At 42.2% G+C, this 15,746-nt stretch overlaps 1 protein-coding gene across 5 annotated transcripts in view; it reads right to left on the bottom strand.

Annotated features, from left to right (window-relative positions):
• Positions 1-15,746, bottom strand: part of opcml (opioid binding protein/cell adhesion molecule-like) — a 1,007,280-nt gene that overhangs the window by 37,255 nt on the left and 954,279 nt on the right. For all 5 annotated transcript variants that reach the window (XM_072238353.1, XM_072238355.1, XM_072238354.1 and 2 more), the window contains exons 5-6: positions 7,999-8,119; positions 73-224 (exon numbers count right to left, since the gene is read on the bottom strand). In XM_072238353.1, coding sequence (XP_072094454.1) covers positions 73-224; positions 7,999-8,119 — 273 coding nt within the window. The remainder of the gene's footprint in view (positions 1-72; positions 225-7,998; positions 8,120-15,746) is intronic.

Genomic DNA, 15,746 nt, shown 5'->3' on the forward strand with positions numbered 1-15,746 from the left:
TGTCCTTTGAAAAAAAAATAGCTCAAGGTCAAACAACTTAAGTTATTATCAATTCAGGCTTGAGCTACGTACCAAAGAGAAGAATGCTTGTATTTGAGGCGCCAAGTTTGTTCATTGCAACACAGGTGTAGTTTCCATAGTCCTCTTCCGAAACATTAAAGAAAGTAAGCACAGATATATTTCCATTTTTCTTAATTTCTATACCATTGAGTCCATTTAAAAGCCTGAGAAGAACAAAAAGAACTTTTAGTTTGACCTCTGTAATATATCTCATTATTTTTCTGCAATCTTTCCAATAAATATCTAAAATCTCACCACAAATTTAACTAAGTGACTCCTGAATTGGAACACAAGATTCAAACTGCACCATTCATAGCTTTCATTTGCTATTGAAAAGGTATTATATAATTTCTTATCCACCCGTAACTTAAGCAATTTAATTTCAATTATCAATGTGTTGGGGGTTCTTCCAACTGAAAAAGCACCGCTTCTTGTTTTAAAAGTTTCAGAGGTTCATTTTCTTGGAAGATGAGCATCAGCGCCTGAATGCAAACACTAGTGAGTAATTCATGTGACATAATGTATTGTCCGTTGTTTAGCACTCTCAGACTTTTAAAGAACTACGAAACATGAGTAAATTTCCTTGGCTCCAGGAATTCGTGCATCTATTTCCATGGAGTTATTTCTTGTCAGAATTTGTCTCTTCAGGTGAAAAGCCAATTACCAAGGAGGACCAGTCAGTAACAGGATCTCTCCATCTCTGAGAATTTATGCACAGGTGATAGACTGAGTCAGTTGGACAGACAGTTCAGCTCAAAACAGGGAAAAGTCAAAGCTAGAATCACACTGAAGATTACACATTACAATACACTTTAAAATAGTATGTCATCTCATTCCACAGTAAATTTCCAAAACCAAGGCTGAACTGACTAAAGCTTGGGAACATCTCTGTGTTCAACAGTAACTCCCTGTTCTTGAGGATTGTTTTGCAATTCATCCCTCCCCCTACACACACACACACCCACCCTAGAGGCCAAGAAGCACTTACTCATCTTTATCTAATGGCTTTCTGCAGAGACATGCGTCACTCCTCAAATGTGGCAAGGAATACAGTTATATTCCTCTAGTGTCAACATTTCAAAATCATTTCTGATTTGAACAAATGCTTTTGCTTACATTTCTTAATACATATTTACATATTTCATCAGACCAAATCTAGCTATTGGCATTGAAAACTCTTATCATTCAAACTGCATGTAGCAAAGTGTATTAACCAGATTGCACAGTCTGCATAATCATAGATGAACAACTCTTTTCCTTGTACTTTCCCAATCCTCTTGAGAAATCTTGGTAAAGTTAAAACAATGGAAATCTGTCTTTGCTGGCAGCATGTACTACAATATTTGATTGAGTGCTTGATGGCACTGAGCTTGTACTTGCTGGAGTTTAGAAGAATGAGGGGGGATCTCATTGAAACCTATCGAATATTGAAAGGCCTAGATAGAGACGACATAGAGAGGATGCTTCCTACAGTGCGGGAGCCTAGGACCAGAGGGGACAGCCTCAGAATAGAAGGCCATTCCTTTAAAGCAGAGATGAGAACGAATTTATTCAGCCAGAGGGTAGTGAATCTGTGGAATTAATTGCCGCAAACAGCTGTGGAAGCCAAGACATTGAGTATATTTAAAGCAGAGGTTGATAGGTTCTTGATTAGTGAGGGTGTCAAAGATTATGGGGAGAAGTCAGGAGAATGGGGCTGAGAGGGATAATAAATCAGCCATGATGGAATGGTGAAGCAGACTTGATAGGCCCAATAGCCTAATTCTGCTCCTTTGTCTTGTGGTCTAATATGCTATTTGACAGGACGATGTAAGTGCATTGCAGTCATTAGTTTTCTGTCAGGCATTAACCTAGCAGGTTTAGCAAATCTACAAATTTCTTGGCAGGTGATAGTCCACAACTGCATGACATGCTTTTGTCAAGCTGCGATAAAAGGTCATTTGTGATTTCTATTCAAAAAGTCTTGCTGTTTTCCTGAAACCCATTTACTGTAATTATGTTATTTTATAAATCTGAACAAAAGTCTGAAATGGGAATCGTGAATTTATTTGTGAAATCTGCAACTTGAGAAAAATCTATTTTAAGGTTTTGTTAAGAATTCAACCAGAAATGTGTGTGGTTATTTTCCGTATCTGAAAACACATTTCATAATACCATGTAACCAACAGTCTTTTGAGACAGGTTGAATTTCAGACAACAGCACACACATGCTGGCCCAATCTGCTTAAAATACAAAATGGTTCAGTGGTGAATTGAAGGCTGACCTGTGACTTGTGGCTGGAACTAACTACAGCAAAAGTCAATAAATTCAACAGAAAAGAGAAGGATGGGAATATTAAAGAGCTTTAATGAAGCAGCAGCTGTGTTGATAGAGATTTCTAACACCAGGGAGTGAATTAGTGTCACAAAAACAGATATGCTGGAAAGACTCAACAGGTCAGGCAGCATCTGTGCAAAAAAAAAACAGAGTTAATGTTTCAGCTTGACGTCAGACAAAGGAAATGGCAGAGGAGGATGCAGTTACAATGCTTAAAAGACATTGGAGTAGGTACATGGATAGGAAAGGTCAAGAGGGACCTGGGCCAAATACAGGCAAATGGGATTGCTGCAAATAGGCAGCTTGCTCAGCATGGACGAGGTGGACTGAATGACCTGCTTCCATGCTGAATAACTCTATAGATCTCTGAAATGTGCATCCATGGCACAGAAGTGTAACCCAACTTCATCAAATCAGATTTTATAAGAAACTGCGGCAGTTATTAATCCAGCTTTAGGGGCAGCAAAGATGCATTATCAATCCATCAAAAGCAACTTGAACCATTAAATAAACACCACAGAACTACTTGAGATTTGAATCAGATTTCATTTTTTGTATTAAGGTAGTTTCAGGGTAGATGATGTGTTAAGGTGATGTCTGGACTCATTGGGCATTTCAGGGGGACAGACTCATGGCAAGAGGTTGACAGTTTCAGACTGAGGTGAGGAGGAATACCTTAGCTCAGTGGGCTGTGAATCGCTCCAATTATCTGCTTTGGAGATTTGAGGTGGTGGAGTCTTTAAGTGTATTCAGTGCTTACATAAAAGGTTTAAGACTTTAGGGCTTATGGGAATTTAGCAGGAAAATGTTAAAGTGAAAGATCAGAGCAGCAATGATCCTATATATGCTATCTCATATATTTCTAATGCTATTTCCTAACATCTGTTGCAAGTTTAAACCCATTAACCATTCTGGAAGCCCTACACTCAAATAATATCATTTCAACAACCAAAGCAACAGGTAAATGGTGAACACATTTCTCCTGCGTTTGTTTAGGTTTGTTCAGCTACGTTCAGTACATGACAGGAACAGAATTAAAGTACTTTCCATCAGTCTATGGTTCATTTGTTGGTATGCATGCAATGCAAAAATACATTTGAATGCATCAACAATTTTGCGCGCCACAGATACCAAGGAGACATTGAATTGCATTGAGGGAGAGAGAGTTTGAAAGAAGCTAGCGGGGCAGTTGGCACATTTGCGCACCACAGTTCCTAAGGACACATTGGATTGCATAGAGGGAGAGAGAATTCAAACGAAGCGAGCTCAGGCAGTCAGCACGTTTTGCGCGCCACAGGTCCCAAGGGCACATTGGATCATGTGGAGGGAGAGAGAGTTTAAAAGAAGTGAGCGGAGGCAGTTGGCACATTTTGCGCGCCACAGATGCCAAGGAGACATTGGATTGCGCAGAGGGAGAGACAGTTTTAAAAAAGCAAGCAGAGGCAGCAGGCACATTTTGCGCGCCACAATTCCTGAGTAGTCATTGGATTGCATAGAGGGGAGCTCAACAGAAGCAACCGGGGCAGTCGGCACATTTTTGCGCGCCACAATTCTCGAGGAGACATTGGATTGCACAGTGGGAGAGAGAACTTAAAAGAAGCAAGCTTGGGCAGTCGGCACATTTTTGCGCGCCACAGTTCCTGAGGAGACATTGGATTGCGGTGAGGGAGACAGAGTTTAAAAGAAGCAAGTGGGGGCAGTTGGCACATTTTGCGCACTACAGTTCCCGAGGAGACACTGGATTGCACATAATTAAGTAGTTGACAAGGTCCAATAAAAAGAAGTTAAGTTTAAGCGGAGCGGCCATTGTGGGAGTGGCCACTGCATGAATGGTCCAGTGTCAGAGCGGGGAGTTGAGGCTTGGCTCATTGAGGCTTCGGCAAGGAGAGGAGCAGGCCGCAGGTAGAATTTCTTCCATTATCTATTTTTCCTTTCTTTCTTATTGCACATTTAGAGCAGTGAGGATGCCAGGAAGGATCGTGGAATGCTCCTCTTGCGGGATGTGGGAAGGCAGGGAGACCTCCAGTATCCCTGACGTCTACACCTGCAAGAAGTGCATACAGCTGCAGCTTCTAACGGGCCGTGTTAAGGAGTTGGAGTTGGAACTGGATGAACTCTGGGTCAGTCAGCAGGCTGAGGGGTTGATAGACAGGACATACAAGGAGGTAGTTATAACCAAGGTGCAAAACACAGGAAACTGGATGACTGTCGGGATGGGGGAAAGGGAATAGGCTGCCAATGCAGAGTATCCCTGTGGCTGTTCTCCTCAACAACAGGCATACCGCTTTGGATACTGTTGGTGGGGAATGACCTAGCAGAGGAAAGCCACAGTGTTCAGGTCTCTGGCACTGAGTCTGGCTCTGTGGCTCAGAAGGGAAGGCAGGAGAAGAGGTGATATGTAGTGATAGAGGATTTATTGGTTAGGGGAATGAAAAGGAGGTTCTGTGGATGAGAAAAAGATTCCCAGATGTTGCCTCCCAGGTGCCAGGATCAGGGACATCTCGGATTGAGTCTTCAGCATTCTAAAGTGGGAGGATGAGCAGCCAGAAGTCGCGGTCTACGTTAGTACCAATGACATGGGTAGGAGGGCTGATGAGGTCCTGCAAAGTGAATTCAGGCAGTTAGGTGCTAAATTGAAGTACTAAACTTCCAAGGTTGTGATCTCAGGATAGCTACCCATGTTGCATGCAAGTGAGGCCGGAAATAGGAAGATCATACAGTTTAACACATGGCTACGGAAGTGGCGCAGGGGGGAGGGAGAGCTCATTGGGCTTTTTTCTAGGGAAGGTGGGACCTGTACAGAAGGGGCATGACTGGCAGCTCAGTGTTCCAGGGTTCTGTTGTGTTAGACGTGTAAGAGCAGGAAGGATTAAAGAGATTAAAGGGGGAGGGGTGGCATTACTAGTCAGGGAAAATGTTACGGCACTGCTCAGTCACGACAGACTGGAGAGCTTGTCTAGTGAGGAATTATGGGTTGAACTCAGGAATAATAAAAGTATGTCCATGTTAATGATATTATATTATAGACTACCTAACAGTCTGCAGGATTTAGAGGAGCAAATTTATAGAGAGTTCACAAACTGTTGCGAGAAACATAAGGTTGTGAGAGAAGGTGATATTAACTTTCCACATATTGACTGGGACTCCCATACTGTAAAAAGGATGGATGGGAAAGAGCTTGTCAAATGTGTTCAGGAAAGTTTCCTTAATCAGTACATAGAGGTCCCCACTAGAGAGAGTGCGATATTAGATCTCCTATTAAAGAATGAGACAGGGCAGGTGACCAAAGTTTGTGAAGGGGAACACTTTGCATCTAGTGATCATAATGCCATTAGTTTCAAAGTAAATATGGAAAAGAATAGGTCTAATACTTGGGTTAAGATTCCAAATTGGACAAAAGCCAATTTTGATGGTATCAGAAAGGATCTGGCAATTGTGGACTGGCACAGCTCATTTTCTGGCAAAGGCGTACTTGGTAAGTGAGAGGCCTTCTAAAGTGAAATTTTGAGAGTACAGTGTTTACATGTACCTGTCAGAATAAAAGGCAAGGATAACAGGTTTAGGGAACCTTGGTTTTCAAGAGATACTGAGGCCCTGGTTAAGAAAAAGAAGGAGGTGCATAGCAGGTACAGCCAGGCAGGAAGAAATAAGGTACTTGAGGAGCATAAGAAATGCAAGAGAACACTTAAGGAAATTCAGGAGGGTTAAAAGAAGGCATGAAGTTGATCTTTAGCAGACAAGGTGAAGGAGAATCCTAAGGGCTTCTACAGATATATTAAGAGAAAAAGGACAGCAGGGAACAAGATTGGTCCTCTGGAAGATCAAAGTACGTGGAGCCAAAAGAGATGGGGGAGATTTTCAATGGATTTTTTTGCATCTGTATTTGTTCAGGAGATGGACACAGCGTCTACAGAAGTGAGGCAAGGCAACAGTGAGGTCATGGACCTTTTACAGATTACAAAGGAGGAGGAGTTTGCTGTCTTGAGGCAAATTAGGGTGGATAAATCCCTGGAGCCTGACAAGGTGTTCTCTCAAACTCTACGGGAGGCTGGTGCAGAAATTGCAGGGGCCCTAGAAGAGATATTTAAAACGTCCTTTGCCATGGGTGAAGTGAAGGCTAGCCAATGCTGTTCTGTTGTTTACAAAAGGATCTAAGAATAAGCCATGAAAATATAGGCCAGTGAGTCTCACATCAATAGAGGAAAAGTTATTGGAAGGTATTCTAAGGGATCGGATATATAAAGTAGCTGGACAGATGTGGACTGATTAGGGATAGCCAACGTGGCTTTGTGCATGGTAGGTTATACATAACCAATCTTATACAATTTCTCAAGGAAGTTACCAGGAAAGTTGATGAAGGCAAGGCAGTGAATGGAGTCTACATGGACTTTAGCAAGGCCTTTAACAAAGATCCGCATGGGAGGTTGGTCAAGAAGGTTCAGTCGCTTGGCATTCATGATGAGGTAGTAAATTAGATTGGACATTGGCTTCACAGGAGAAGCCAGAGAGTGGTAGTAGATGATTGTCTGTACCACAGAGATCGATGCTGGGCCTGTTGTTGCTTGTCATCTATATCAATGATCTGGATATTAATATGGTAATCTGAATCAGCAAATTTATGGATGACAGCAAGCTTGGGGGTGTAATGGACAGCAAGGAAGACTATCAAAGCTTCCAGCTGGTGAAAAAGGCTGAAAAATGGCAGATGGAACTTAATGCAGACAAGTGTGAGGTGTTGCAGTTTGGAAGGACAACAAGGGTAGTTCTTACATGGTGAATGATAGGGCAGTGAGGAGTGCGATACAGCAGAGGGATCTGGGATTACAGATCCATCATTCCTTGACAGTGGTGCCACAGTTTGATAAGATCTTAAAGAAAGCTTTTGGCACATTGGCTTTCATAAATCAATGTATTGAGTACAGGAGTTAAGATGTTAAGTTGAAATCGTATAAGACATCGCTGAGGCCTTATTTGAAGTACTGTGCCCAATTTTGGTCACCTACGTACAGGAAAGATGTAAATAAGGTTAAAAGAGTGCAAGTAAAATTTACAAGGATTTTGCCGGCACTTGGGGACCTGAGTTATCGGGGAAGGTTGAATAGGTTAGGAATTTATTTCCTAGAATATGGAAGATTGAGGGGATATTTGAGAGAGATACACAAAATTATGAGAGGTGTAGATGGGTTGAATGCAAACAGGTTTTTCCACTGAGGTTGGGTGAGACTACAACTAGAGGTCATGGGTTAAGGGTGAAAGGTGAAATGTTTAAGGGGAAAACCTCTTCACTCAGAGGGTGCTGAGAGTGTGGAACGAGCTGCCAGTGGAAGTGGTGGTTGCGGGTTCAATTTCAACACCTAAGAGAAATTTGGATAGGTGCATGGATGGGAGGGATATGGAGGGCTATGGTCCAGGACAATGGGACTAGGCAGATCAATGGTTCAGCATGGGCTAGAAGGGCCAATGGGCCCGTTTCTGTGCTGTGGTGTTCTATGACTCTAAGTCAACTGATACCATGATAATAAAATTATCGTGTCATCAGGTGACTTGTTGGTGCATTCAAATGCCATTTCCTGTGCCATTTTCAATCAATATACTAAAGGCATTATAATGGCAGGTACTACCTTCGGTCTTCCTTGTACCATTCAAAGTCTGCCGATGGAACAGCATACGCTTTACACTGGAGGATTCCCTTATGCCCTACTGCTGCGCCAACATTCATTGTTTCAAGGATCAATGGTGGATCTGTGAAGCCAAATAACAAATCAATCAATGTTTTTCTCTAACTGATCACCAATAACAAAGTTATACACAGAGTTAGCTCAATGAATGCTGAGTCACTGCAGAGAACAAGACTGATATCCAAATTATTTCAGATGTGGTCCTTAAAAATTATTGTCAACACTCATTGTCAAATAACTCAACTTAGTTATCAGTGAAATCAAAATGCAAAATGCCAGAAATGGCCAAAAGGTCGAGCAAGATCTTTGGAGAGAGAAACAGGTAAATGTTTGAAATTGACAACTTTTTATTAGAACAAGATCCTCAACCCTGCACATTAATTCTGCTTCTCTCTTCAAGGATGTGACTGACCAGCTCACATCTTCCAACAGTTCATATCGTTCCTTCAGATATTCCAGCATCTGCAGTTTTAGTGAGGATGTTTTCATATCGTGACCTTGCAGCTGATGCTCGTCTGTTGCCATCAGAACCAAGAAACATCAACACCTTGACATAGATCCTTCAGGGTATGCTCAGAACTTTTTCTTAGATGTTCTTTTACTGTTGTTCTTACTGGAAGCGGGCACTAAACTTAATGATTTCATTCTGACTCCTCATACAGCAATTATCTCAGTCTCATTCTCTCAAGATTTCTCCAAAGCCCTGAAAAATATCATTTCTCAAATGCCCAGTCAGTACCCTTTTAACTTGTTCCTACCATCCTCCAGGCAATGAGTTCAAGATGATAACTCTGCATACCTGACAGAATTTTTGCTATTTATTATCATTTTTTTTTCCTCTTGTATTTGCAGAGTTCAATGTCTTTTGCACGCTGGTTGAACACACAAATTGGTACAGTCTTTCATTGATTCTGTTGTGAATATTATATGGATTTATTGAATATGCCGCAAGATAATAAATCTCAGGGTTGTATATGGTGACATATACATACTTTGATTTTTAAAAATTATTTTGAACTTTGAAATTCAGGAGCATCAGGGAGCAGAAGGGAACATAGTTGCTATTACTAAGGAGAGGCTAAAGGATCTGAAAGGAATTTTAAAGATTAGCTTTATTTAGATACCTCACCTGGACCAGATGGACGATACCACAGGGTTCTGAAAGAGGTGGCTGTAGAGATTGTGGAGGCTTTAGTAGTAACCTTTTAAGTATCACTAGATTCTGGAATGGTTCCAGAGGACTAGCAACTTGCAAATATCACTCCAGTCTCTAAGAAGGGAAGAAGGCAAAGCCTGACTTCAGTGGTTGAGAAATAGTTAGAGAACATCATTAAGGATGAAGTCTTGGGGTACTTGGAGGCATAGGATAAAACAGGCTGAAGTCAACATGGTTTTCTTTAGATGAAATCTCATCTGACAAATCCGTTGGAGTTCTTTGAGGAAATAACAGGCAGGACAGACAAAGGAGAGCCAGTGGATGTTGTTTACTTAGATTTTCAGGCGTCTGACAAGGTGCTGTACATGACACTGCCAAGCAAGATAACAACCCATGGTATTACAGGAAAAGTACTAGCATGGACAGAAGATTGGCTGACTGGCAGAAGGCAAAGAGTGGGAATAAGGAGGACCTTTTCTGGTTGACTACCAATGACTAGTGTTGTTCCACAGGGGTCAGTGTGGGGGCTGATACTTTTCATGTTATATGTTAATGATCTAGATGATGGAATCGATAGCTTTGTGTCCAAGCTTATGGATGATCCAAGTTAGGTGGAGGTGCAAGCAGTGTTGAGAAAGCAGGGGGTCTGCACTTGGACTTGGACAGATTAAGAGAATAGGCAAACAAGTGTAGGAAAGTGAATGGTCATGCACTTTGGTAGAAGGAATAAAGGTGCAGACTATTTTCTAAAAGGGCAGAAAATTCAGAAATCAGATGTGCAGAGGGACTTGGACATCCTTGTGCACGATTCCCTAATGATTAACTTGCAGGTTAAGGAAGGCAAAAGCAATGTTAGCATTCATTTCAAGAGGACTAAAATATAAAAGCAAAGATGTGATGCTGAGAACTTATAAGGCATTGGTCGGACCACACTTGAAGTATTGTGAGTGGTTTTAGGCCTCATAGCTGGCATTGGAGAGGATCCAGAGGAGGTTCACAAGAATGATCCCTGGAATGAAAGGGTCAACATGAGGAGCGCTTGATGACTGTAGGCCTGTACTCGCTGGAGTTTAGAAGAATGATGTGGATCTCATTGAAATTGAATCATGAAAGGCCTAGATAGAGTGGACACGGAGAAGATATCTCCAATCATGAGAGACTCTTTGACCAGAGGGCACAGCCCCAGAATAGAAGGCTATACCTTTAGAACAGAGATGAGGAGGAATTTCTTTAGCCATTGGGTGGTGAGTATGTGGAAATTCATTGCCACAGATGGCTGTGGGGGCCAAGTCTTTGGGTACATTTAAACCAGAGGTTGATAAATTCTTGATCAGTAAAAGTGTCAAAGTTTTTGGGAGAAGACAGAAGAATAGGATTGAGGGGGAAAATACAGCAGCCATGATCGAATGGTGGAACAGCCTCAATGGGTCGAATGGCCTAATTCTGTTCCAATGTCTTGTATCTTTATGGTCTTTTTCATTCACATAACACTTTGAACCTCTGCTCTCTCATTGTCAAACCATCTACATATGAGAACAGCTTCTCACTATTTACCCCATTTAAATTCATTATGGCTGTATTCACCTCTGCTAAATCTTCTCACCGCTTCCTTTACACCAGAAAAATACTGACTTTGCCAGTTTAACCATAATACTCAAATCCCCCATCCTGAGAACAGTTCTCTTCTTCCTTCCCTGTCAGCTTCACAGCTTTCATAACATGCGGTGAAGAGAAACGGACAAGTTATTCCAGCTGTGGCCTAATTAGTCTTCTATAAAGGTTCAGCATTAATTCAAGCAAAGGAGTTATGATAACCAGGAAGTCATGCGCTTTACTAACTGCTCCCTCAGCATGTTTTGCCACCTTTAAAGATTTACGTAGAAATATACCCACGTTCTTGGACACCCTTCAGAATCAAGCCAGTTAGTTGATAATGTCTTACCTTACTCTTTGTGTCAAAGTGCACCACTTCACTTTTTTCTGTGTTAAATTTCCAACTGTCACATCATCCATTCAGCCAGAAGCAATACTCTAACAGTTTTGCTATCAATAAGTGTTTTCACATCAGCAACACTATGGCAGTCTATCAAAGCTGCCAATGAATGGCGGCAACAAGTTTGAATTATACTGTGCGAATTTATAGAAGATTGCTTATCATGTTATCCAGTTGTGCTTTCTGGTAGAAAGGTCTAATAGTAGCAGTAGATGGACAAACTGTGAGCATAGTTGCTATAACATGGAGAATTAAGTAAAAACACATGAAGCGTTATAAGTAGTTAATAGGTTTTCAAACACTATTGAAACCCATTTCCAGGAGATTGAAATTAGTTTTCATTCTGGAATTTGGAGTTAATTGGTTTAAGATAACTGGTAAAAAGATACAGTCATTGACAGACCTAGTTCTGATATGAATATTTGAGTTAATTCTTAATCATAAAGAGACTCTAAAACATTTAGGGCAATTTGATGATAACAGTTTTTTAAATAAAACTCAATATGCTTTTAACAAATTCCAAGAAAATATCTCAACCTGTTTTAAAAACAACCCTATCATGATAAACACACATGATAACAGTGGTGGAGATTGAGGACATCTTAAGTTTGGCTTCACAGGATAGCTTGTTGACCGATATATACAAAATGCTGGAGGAACTCAGCAAGTCAATAGGCACTAAGGAGGGGAATAAACAGTTGATATTTTGGGCTAAAATCAGAACTGGAAAGGAAGGAGGCAGAAGCCAAAATAAGGTGGTGGTGGTAATGAGATGAAAGGTGAGGTGATTTCAATCAGTCTTGTTTGAAGAAATACCTGCCCAATTATCACCAGCACATAACCTGTAGCACCAGAGGTCCCAATACACTGGAACACATTAAATGAAGATAAGGAATGCACACTGTTCCAAGCCCAGACTGCATTTTGGGAAACCTGATCATTTGGCTGTCCTTCCACCTGCCTATAGGCAGAGGCTGAAGAGCTGGGCTCCAGAGATTAGGACAACAAAGAGGTGGTCGCAGGAGGCAGAGGAGCAGTTACGGGATTGCTTTGAGTTGGTGGACAGGGCCATGTTCAATGACTCATCTGTGGATCTGAATGAATACAACATGGACTTTATAGAAACAGCCGTAGACGAGTGTGTCTCCACAAGATCATTCAGAGTCTTCCCCAACCAAAAGCCTTGGATGAACCATGAGATCCACAGTCTGCTGAGGGCCAGAGGCATTCAAGTCTGGTGACCAAGAAAGTTACAAGAAGTCCAGGTATGATCTCTGGGAAGCCACCTCATGGGTAAAGTGGCAATTCTGGGCTAAACTTGAATCACTGAAGGATGCTTGACAGTTGTGGCAGGGCTTGGATGCTATCACCTCTTACAAAGTGAAACCAAGTGACATAGATGACAACAGGGCTTTGCTTCCAGATGAGCTTAATGCCTTCTATGCTCATTTTGACCATCAAAACATAGAAGAACCATCACAAACACCCACAGCCCCCGAAGTCCCTGTGATTTCAGTCTCTATGGCTGACGCGAGAGCATTGTTCAGGAGGATGAAAACATGGAAAGTATCCAACCCAGATGGAATACATGGCATGTACTAAAGGCCTGTGCTGGCCAACTGGCTGGAGGTTCACTGAGATCTTTAACCTCTCACTTCAGCAGTCTGAGGTACCCAACTGTGTCAAGCATGCTTCAATTATACCGGTGCCTGAGAAGAATGTGGTAGCCTGCCTCAATGATCATCACCCAGTAGCACTTACATCCACAGTGATGAAGTGTTTTGAAATGTTAGTGATGAAACATATCAACTCCTGCCTGAGAAGCAACTTGGATCTTCTCCAATTTGCCTACCAGCACAACAGGTCTACCACAGGTACCATTTCATTGGCTCTTCACTCAACCCTGGAACACCTGGACAGCAAAGGTGCATACATCAGGATGTTTTTTATTGACTACAGCTCAGCGTTCAATACCATCATCCTCTCAAAACTAATCAATCAGCTTCAAGACCTTGGCCACAATTCCTCCTTGTGCAATTTGATCCTCGATTTCCGCACTTGCAGACCCCAGTTAATTTGAATCGACAACAACATTTCCTCTACAAATTCCATCAGCATAAGGCTGTACGCACCCCCTGGGCTACTCACTTTACACATTCAACAGTGTGGCTAAACGTAGCTCCAATGCCATACTTAAGTTTGCAGATGATACCACTGTCATAGGCCGAATCAAAAATGATGACGAACCAAATATAAGGGAAGATTGAAAATCTGGCTGACAGGTGGCACAACAATGTCAGCTATGTCAGCAAGACCAAGGAGACAATTATTGATTTCAGGAGGAGAAAACCAGAGGTCCATGAGCCAGTCCTCATCAGGGGATCAGAGGTGGAGAGGGTCAGCATCTTTAAATTCCTAGGTATTATTATTTCCGTAGAGCTGTCCTGGCCCATCATGTAAGTGCAATTACGAAGAAAGCATCGCAGAGCCTCTGTTTCCTTAGGAATGTGCGAAAATTCAGTATCTTATTTAAAATTCTGACATACTTCTATATATGTGTGGTGCTGGCTGCATCACTACCTGGTATGGAAACAGCAATGCCTTTACTGGAAACTCCAACAAAAAGTAGTGAATACTGTCTAGTCCATCACGGCAAAAGCCCTCACCACCATGAAGCATTGTTGCAGGAAAGCAGCATCCATCATCAGGGACCCCCACCATCCAGGTCATGCTCTCTGCTCACTGATGCCATCAGGAAGGAGGTATAGGAGCCTCAGGACCCACACCACCAGGTTCAGGAACAGTTATTACACCTCAACCATCGGACTCTGGAACCAAAGGGGATAACTTCACTCGCCCTATCAGTGAACTGTTCCCACAACCTATGGACTCACTTTCAAGGACTCTTCATTTCTTGTTCTCAATATTTATTGCTTATTTATTTATTTGTTTGTTTGTTTGTTTGTTTGCTTATTCTTTCTATTTGCGCAGCATGCTGTTCTTTGCACACTGGTTGTCCTCTCCGTTGGGCGCAGTATTCCATTGAGGAGGAGGAGAAGATGGTGGCGCAACGCAGCGCGTGCAGCCATTCCGGTGAATGATATCTGTTATGTGTCAAGTAGGGTACCGTGCACAATTCTGATTTGATGGAGACAGATGTGAGACTACAGAGGAATATCTGGAGAAACTTTTGAAATGCCCGCTTCGCTGCCACTGTGTAGTCCGGAATCTCCGGAGAAGAACCCGAATCCTCTGCTTTGCTCGTTTCGGCGGCCAGGGCGAGGTCGAAGGCGCTCAGCAGAGGATGGTGCTTGGGAGGCTGTATCGGAGGGGCTGGTCGGAGACTCTAAGTTTTCAGATGGACGGACTCAGTGTCGGCTGTGTCGGATGCTTCCAATGCATCGGCAGTTGTCGGTGCCTGGAGCTTTATGGCAGGGAGTTTCTCCCTTTTGCCGCCTGCTATCGGGGACTCGGGAGTCGATCAGGACTTTGAGACTTTTTTTTTTTACCATGCCCATGGTCTGCTCTTTGTCAAATTATGGTATTGCTTTGTTCTGCTGTAACTATATGTTATAATTATGTGGTTCTGTCAGTGTTAGTCTTTGGTTTGTCCTGTTTTTCTGTGATATCACTCTGGAGAAACATTGTATCATTTCTTAATGCATGCATTTCTAAATGACAATAAATGAGGACTGAGTGTCCTCATAATCTAATTGATTCAATTGTGGTTATTGTATTTATCAAGTATGCCCATTAGAAGACAAATCTCAGGATTGTATCTGGTGACATATATGTACTTTGATAATAAATGTACTTTGAACTTTGTATAAACTGGCAGGTGATAGTCAAGACCAGGAGAGGGGGCAGGTAAATAGGTATGTGGGAGAGGGGATGGTAAGAAGCTGAGAAGTATGAGATGGAAGAGGTAAAGGGCTGAAGAAGAAATAATCCAAGAGGCTAATGAGGTGAGGAGAAGAAAAGGTGTGGAAGGCGAACCAGAATGGGGAATGAAGAAAGAGAGAAAGTAGGACGAGGGCATAATCACTGGACATTAGAGCACTGATTTTCATGCTATGCCGTTAGAAGGTACCAAAAAGGAATATGAGGTGTTGCTCCTCCAACCTGAGTATGGCCTCATCATGGCAGTAGAGGAGGCCACAGACAGATATGATGGTGTGAGAATGGGAAGTCAAAATGAAATGAGTAGCTATCGGGAGACCCTGCCTTTTACAGCAGAGCGAAGGTGCTCGATGAAGCAGTCCTCCAATCTACGTTGTGTCTCACTGATGTAGAGAAAGCCACACCAAGAGCTCATTGATGGCTTCTGGAAAGGCTCTGGCAAACTGCAGTTAAGAAATCAAGACCTATTGAGCTTCCACATACAGAGCCCATGAAGCATGTGTTCCATAACAGTGAAATGAGAGGTCAAATATTCTTTGTATCTGGCTCCACAACTTTACATATGCCACGGTCAGCACATCTAACATGGTCACATTCATTTGATCTTCACAATGAAGGTTATTTGCTTGCATTTCCTTTATT

This window comes from Mobula birostris, chromosome 20 (assembly GCF_030028105.1).
Source record: "Mobula birostris isolate sMobBir1 chromosome 20, sMobBir1.hap1, whole genome shotgun sequence".
In the NCBI taxonomy this organism is placed as follows: domain Eukaryota; kingdom Metazoa; phylum Chordata; class Chondrichthyes; order Myliobatiformes; family Myliobatidae; genus Mobula; species Mobula birostris.